Source organism: Sinocyclocheilus anshuiensis, unplaced genomic scaffold (assembly GCF_001515605.1).
Source record: "Sinocyclocheilus anshuiensis isolate Anshui unplaced genomic scaffold, SAMN03320099.WGS_v1.1 scaffold80, whole genome shotgun sequence".
Lineage (NCBI taxonomy): Eukaryota > Metazoa > Chordata > Actinopteri > Cypriniformes > Cyprinidae > Sinocyclocheilus > Sinocyclocheilus anshuiensis.
Window position 1 is genome coordinate 129,513 of NW_015554102.1, and position 7,546 is coordinate 137,058.

General features: G+C 32.0%; 1 protein-coding gene across 1 annotated transcript in view; it reads right to left on the bottom strand.

Moving 5' to 3' along the window:
• Positions 1-2,626: 2,626 nt before the first annotated feature.
• Positions 2,627-7,546, bottom strand: part of LOC107669610 (testosterone 17-beta-dehydrogenase 3-like) — an 8,517-nt gene continuing 3,597 nt past the window's right edge. The window contains exons 2-11 of the mRNA XM_016461914.1: positions 7,085-7,131; positions 6,133-6,208; positions 5,945-6,052; positions 5,780-5,847; positions 5,343-5,387; positions 4,675-4,709; positions 4,503-4,584; positions 3,618-3,683; positions 3,293-3,442; positions 2,627-3,198 (exon numbers count right to left, since the gene is read on the bottom strand). Of these exons, the coding sequence (XP_016317400.1) occupies positions 3,103-3,198; positions 3,293-3,442; positions 3,618-3,683; positions 4,503-4,584; positions 4,675-4,709; positions 5,343-5,387; positions 5,780-5,847; positions 5,945-6,052; positions 6,133-6,208; positions 7,085-7,131 (773 nt within the window). The 3' untranslated portion in view covers positions 2,627-3,102. The remainder of the gene's footprint in view (positions 3,199-3,292; positions 3,443-3,617; positions 3,684-4,502; positions 4,585-4,674; positions 4,710-5,342; positions 5,388-5,779; positions 5,848-5,944; positions 6,053-6,132; positions 6,209-7,084; positions 7,132-7,546) is intronic.

A 7,546-nucleotide genomic window follows, 5' to 3' on the forward strand; every position in this document is an offset into this window, starting at 1 on the left:
TGAGACTTGATCGTGGTAGTACCCTTGCTGTCTATGGAGGGTCAGAGAGCTCTCGGAATGCATAAAAAATATCTTAACTTGTGTTCTGAAGATGAACGAAAGCCTTACAGGTTTGGAACGACATGAGGGTGAGTAATTAATGAAAGAATTTTAATTTTTGGGTGAACTATCCCTTTAACACACTTAAAAACTTTGTAACTTTGTAATGTCAAATTAAAAGTTTTACTTTATTCAGTATTACTTTTAAAATATATATTTTAAATGTACTAAAATGACACCTTATCATTATAAGTGTTTTAAATAGAAATGAGAGCAATAAAATATATTTTAGGTTATCATAAATGCTTGTCAGTTCATTCAGTACTTCAGAGAATTATGAAATTATGTATTAAGAAGTCCTACTTGAGAGGGTAAAAAAAGCACTCCTTAAGTTAACTAATTCTATTTATTATAAATATAAACTATAATACATATGAATTTAATTGTAAATAACAATGTTGAATGAACAACACCAACTTTGAATGAACTGACTGATTAATATGATGATGAATTGGCTGATTTGTGATGGCGTCATCACAGTTGCTATATATATATATATATATATATATATATATATTAGAGATGCACCGATTGACCGGCCAGTGATCGGAATCGGCCGATTTTTACCATGGTGATCGGTGATATTTACAAAATATGATTTAGGTAAGCAACGTTATACGGCCATGATGTTTCCCCGAATATCAATATCAACATGATTGTAATGTGACACTGATTTTATACAGTAGTATTTCAATAAAAAAGAATCTAAAATTAAGTAACTTAGATTTTAGACAAAATATTGACAAAATATTAATATTTAATAAATATAGATTTGTTTTGTTACATACAGCAACTTATTTTAAGTTAACTATGAATCAGCTGAATGAATGAATAAATGACTCACTCATTAAAACAGACATTTGCCGCCACCTACTGGTGGTTTAGTCATATTTAAAAGTATTATTGCATTTTTTCAACATTTATTTGTATGTTTAAAAAATATGTAAAACATTCATCTTATAAAATTATTTATGCATTTGAAATTTTGCAGTGTAAATGCATTTATGGCACCTCAGCTTCATCAAACTGTCTGTGTAAATGCATCTAATGCCACTTCAGAAGCAGCTTCTGTTTCCTCTTCAGTGAAAAGATAGAGTTTGTTAATACTAATTTAATGGAAGCAATCAAAACCAACAAAAGAGCAATGATATGCAAGTGCTTGTTTTGTATCTGCGAGCTATAACAATGATATTATCACACAATACTATTAAACACATTGCATCATTTTATTCATTCAATCAAAACATTTAGTTAATAGTTTAGATTAGTTAGCTATATAGCAGTCTATTTAATTTAATTGAATGAAACAGAAACAAAACAGCCGTCTAGCAAAATTAAGGGTCAGTGAAAGTGTGACTATTTCGAGATACAGGGTATAAGAGTAGTTTGTACAATGTTTCAAACCATAGGAAATTGTATTGAGGTAATTGGTGGTTTCCCGCAGATTGATTAGATGATCTGCAATCTTGACTTATTCACCACTTGTTTTTAAAAACATTAGATTTTCAGACACCACTGCTGCAATCAGAGCAAGCATATAGCTTACCAAGTTAGATAGTGAGGAAAATAAAGTGTGATTATTTTAATTATTGCCTTAGTTTTATTCCACATAAATGTATTTTCTGTTACAAGCAGTAGCATTATAAATTATCAGTGGAAATTCCCTGTAGTAAAAACAGAAACCCCTTTAATATAAGTGAAAACTGATAGTTATCCTGTCAACTGTATTTCAATCAGGACAGCTTGCTCAAGGGTGAACAACTTTATTAACAACTACATCTGCGGTGGAAATCCCCCATCAGACTGCACTTGTTTGTATCCTTTACCTGCTCAGCATCTTCAAGACTTGAAACTCGACTCCACAGAGAGATTCAATCACTACAGCTGATGTGCTTCAGGTTCTGTAACGCTGAGTCAAAAATCTGTCCTCTGCTGGCTGAATGCCAGAAACAAAACTAGCAGCTCTTTAAAACAGTTTTTTTTTTTTTTAAATGAGAGGTTAATGAGATATACCGTAATTACAGCAGTTGAATCTAGTGTTACTTTAAAAAAATGTAAGATATTTTTATATGTATATTAATATAAATAATTTGTGCTCATTCTTGTAGTGCTGTCCGCATATCAGCGTTTTCATAATGTATTTTTGCTGTGGGTACAGTGATTAGTCACATAAACATCGATATAAGGGGATAACGACATTATCAAAAAATTACATCACCTTCAAGCTTTAAAGTCCTCCTGTAGTGAAAATCAAGTTTTTTATGTTGTTTATTTGTCTATATGGTGCTTTTAATATGCCTTTAGACAAACCATGTGCCAATCTATTAATCAACACCATTGCTGAGTATTTTCTCCTTAAAACTGTAGTTTCCCAATGGCAGCGTATAGTAAATGAGGCAAGGGTGTAGAGTTGCATTCAAGCTATTTTAAGGAATGAGAAAATTATTTTCAAGAGAAAACACATTTAAATATGTAATTTTGATGATCAAAGAAGTTTTAAGGAATAAAATATTTGACTACAGGGGGACTTTAAAGATCATCACATCAAAGTGCATTTAACCACTATGTGGCGCCAAATATCTGTTAAAGTGTTTTGTGGATAATGATGTTATTTATAAAATGCACTTTAAATAAGACCAAACATTTTCTAATCTCAAAATATAGACAAAAATAACAAGGCCACATCTCTTACTCTGTCATTTGGCCTTTCTGAGACTGACCTCCTGTTAATGTTATCAAGGTCAGTACAGCTCAACGATCTCCTGTCTACTGATATGATTATGATGAATAATGATAATATGTTCTGTTATCAACACTGATATAGTGTATTTTGAAGGACCGTGGGTAAACAAAGACATGTCAGTTTTTCTTCATCTCCATTTCTTTCCCAGCCTTATATTTTTGACATAAAGTATTGTCATAATAGGTGCAATCAAACCCAAACTTTTTGGTGTTTAAGTATCAAATGTTCAATATTGTACATATACTTATAGAATGCAGCTCTCAGCTTCCGACCCTCTCCTTCACATATTCCCTAAAATGATGCTGAAATGCTTCACTCTGCAGGACCCAGGTAGGAATGGACTGCACAATCCCGCCCTATAGATCAGTTACAGGTTGGTGAGGTACAATACATGCACATACCTAATAATATTACATATTTATTAGTAAAGCAAGTCATTTGCATCATTACCAGTATAGTATGAGTGACACTGCCATATGTTTGGTCACCAGCCTTCAGATACTTCAGTGAGCTCCTCACAAACTCTTCAGGTGTGAATGTGACCATATCTGGCTTCTGATGTCCTGTCATTGATGTTGAAACCCCAAATGAAGCCACCGTCTGAGAACAAAACAGCCATTTGGGAATGAGGACAGTAATATCTTACTCCTGGTAAGCTGAATGTACATTTAATACACACAAAACATTATTTGCCTGATGTGTAGCTAGGTTGTGGATGGTAAAGAGAGCAAAATAACTAGCATTCATTGCAGGCATGACAAGTTTTTTACTCTACCTGTATAATAATTCCCTTGGATTTATATTCTGCTTGAAGACCCTGTGAAAATCTCTCAACAAAAACCTGTGGATGAGATGTTTTTAATTTGATATGTTGACATTGCCAGTACAGTGCAGAACAGTATTTAGAATTGCAGAAAAAGACAGAACGTTTCAACTTTGTATAGATGTCTTCAGAGCTGGGTATAAATGGATTACATGTAATCTGAATTACGTAATCAGATTTTAAAAAATTAAGTACTTGTAATTAGATTACATTACATTTTAAAATACTCATAATCAGACTACAGTTACTTGATATTGATTATAAGATTACATATTATTCACACAATAGCAATAAATATTTCATAATTTATCGATTTTCCCTAATTCCTCATTTTTTGTCTTTCAAACACATTAAAATGCACAAATTCATGTTATTTCCTATTTACATGTAATGCAGGGATTCCCAACCTATTTTGTCGTCTGAACCTCTTTCACCTAATGTATTTACTAGAAGTATGATTTTTATGATTTAATTAATTATTGGTTTTTCATTAAACTCACAAACACCCTGCAGTTCCTTTATGAACCCCAGTTTGGGAAACCTTGACATAATGTAATGTTTAATGCACTTCATGTTGTTAATTAAAACGAATGGAATATATTTTCTTACTCTTTGTATTTTTACATCAATATGGTACAATATTATCCTGTTTAAATCAATGCGATAAATTAGTTAGGTCAAAAGTAATCAAAAAGTAGTCTGATTATATTACCTAAAATATAATAATGTAATGGATCACGTTACTAACTACAATTTTTGTCATGTAATTTGGAATCAGTAACATACTACAATTTGTAAGTAATCTAACCAGCTCTGGATGTCTTAAGTTAAGTTTACCTTGGATGCTGCATAAAGGGTGTAAATGGGGCAGGGTATTTTGGCTATGCCAGAGGACACATTCAGAATGACTCCTCTTCCTCTAAGGAAATACATATGGTCAGTGTGCTGGCCATTTGTTAAAAATTGTTTCAAAAATCCTGGGAAAACTATTGAACAGAGAAGGCCAAACCTTTGCTGCATTCCTGGTAGCACAATTCTGCACATCTGAATATGGAAAACAATGCGAGTACACTATTAAATCTCATTAGAAGAACCAATTGCTCTCAACTGGCTTTTCTTTAGGATTTTATGATTGATGTCAGGTGGTGATTCAAAATTGTTTATCACCTAAAATTATTATTTTTTTATAAATAATATAAAATAAAAAAATAAATAATAATAAATAAAATAATAATCTAATAATATTCTATTAATATTACTTTTATTAAATAAGTTTAATTATAAATTAATTATTAAAATAATCTATTAATATTACGATGAACTATAGGCCTAATGAATATGCAAAATTATTAACATGACAGTACGATAATTTACAAAAATTTCTTTGATTAGAATCATGACCTTTGACATTGATAACAAAAGACTGACAACAAGAGTTTTCTCCCCAACTTTTTAAAGTTTATCAACCAGTTTATTTTTGTTAATCATACATGATTATGTAATCAGTTGCATTTTATTATTTGCATTTAGAATAATTGTTTCCTTGCTTTCTGCAACCCTGTCAGAAGTTGAACACAGCTTAATTTTGGGTGTGACTACTGCACCCCAACAGTTGTTAACCACTGCCTCATTGTAATGTATATGGTGAGTGGTAATGTTCTGTTTGCTTGTACTCACCTTAACCATGGTTTTCACATTGCAGTTGATAACATCATGTATTCTCTAGGAGAGGCCACAACAACATGAACCATACTGTATAAATGACAATATCTGATAAACACTCCAAAACTTCAACTGTTCACATCTAAAAAAATAAAGGTTCTTTATTGGCATCTATGGCTCCATGAAGAATCTTCAACATCTATGGTTTCTCTTCAATGCACAAAAGTTTCTACAGATTATTATAGTGTTCACTAAGAATTAAATTGTTCTTTTAAAAACTTAAATGGTTCTTTGCATCACTACAAAAAAGTTATTATGGGCAATTTTCAATTACTACACTATATCTCAAATAATTTTGAAAGACTACTACTTCGTTAATGAGAGCTGGCAGTAGCATATTCTTTATAGGATTTATAATTTTAAAAGCATTGATAATGACTGTATGACCTCACTTCTTCCAGGTCAGGCGTTTCAAGTAGCTTGCAGGGTATTTGGCTGGGCAGAATCCCGACATTGTTCACTGTGTTTAAAGAAAAGTAACATTGATCAGCACTGTTGAACATGTTAGAACGTTAAATAAATACACTGAAGCAATGAGATAGCCGATACCTACTGACCTAAAATACCAATTTCCAAACCCTCGATGATTTCTTGAATGTGCCTATATCTATCATCTTTGGTGAAGTCAGCAGCTATTACTTTGACTTCCCGTCCTGTAGTGAGCTCTGTCAGAACAAGAAAAGAACGCTGATGAAACTGAGCTCTAAGACTACAGACACAGATTTTGCAGCAGTAAACGCTTTACCGATCTTCCTTGCTGCTCTGCCAAGCTTCTCTTGGTTTCTGCTGATGATGATCACGCTCATACCTAGTTTTGAAAGCTGCAGAGAAAGACAGTGTTACCGAAACAGCCTAGTCAGATACTTGGGATGAGCTGCTGTATTTCTTGTTTTTATGTGGTATGGGATCTTTACAAAGAATTTTGAAGTAAACTAAAGATTACTTCCTGTTTCTGGTTGTTTACATGTCCTGTTTAAGGCCCACTTCACTGGTGCAAACATTTTTGTGGAAGAAAGCATTCAGAGATCATTTAGTTTTTATAAATAAATACTGCCGAAATCTGCACACCATGTTATTGCACAGAAGGTTTCATAATCAATTCTCTACTCCAGGAACCCTGCAGCAATTTAGTGTAACTTTTCAGGGGTCAATGAGCTGAGTAAAGATGTTTATGTATGGTGTTGGTAAGATTATTGGTAAGAAATGCTAATAACAATTAAAAAAAAACTTTTAAATTTGAATATATTTTAAAACTTAATTTATTCCTACCATTACTCCAGTCTTCAGTATCACATGGTCCTTAAGAAGTCATTCTAATATGCTGATTTGGTGCTCAAGAAACATTTATTATTATTATTATTAATGTTGAAAACAGTTGTTCTGTTTAATATTTTGTGGAGACCAGGATGCATTTTTCAGATTTATTAAAGGAATAGAAGTTCAAAAGAACAGCATTTTATTTGAAATATAAACATTTTATTATTTAACATTATGAATGTCTTTACTGACAATTTTGATCACGTTAATGCTTCCTTGCTGAATAAAAATAATATTTAAGTGTACTTTAACTGTGCATATAAGTGCATTTTACTGTTACCTTTTAACTGTATACTTCTTAATTATTTAACTAATCTAATATCTAATCTAACATCAATATTGACATGACACAGTTTTTACATATGTGGTAGTGTTGTTACCTCTTCAGCATATGCTCTGCCTATTCCATCTGACCCTCCAGTGACCACTGAAACAGAGGAAATATTCAATATTAGTCTTAAAATCATAAACTAGAAGATATGAATAATAATTTGATATTCTGTGTTGCTAATTCTCTTGAGAACAAATGTGATTGACTATTCAATCTGAGAAAAAAATAACTATTTTTACAGTATAAATAACTAACCTTCACATAATAATAAAAAAAAGGTTTTAAATCAAGCATATCCAGAACATGATAGTCTATCTGTTTCCTGTCACTCTCTCTGAGAATCTCACACACTTCAGATGAAAGGCAGTCAGTGTCTGTTTTAACAGCACGTTCTTGAACAGACTGTGTGTACCCACACCGTAAAAAATGACCGTGAATTTAACGGTAAAAGACTATAAAAATGCTACAGTAAAAACCTGTTAAATGGTTAACGGTAAATTCCCCTACTATA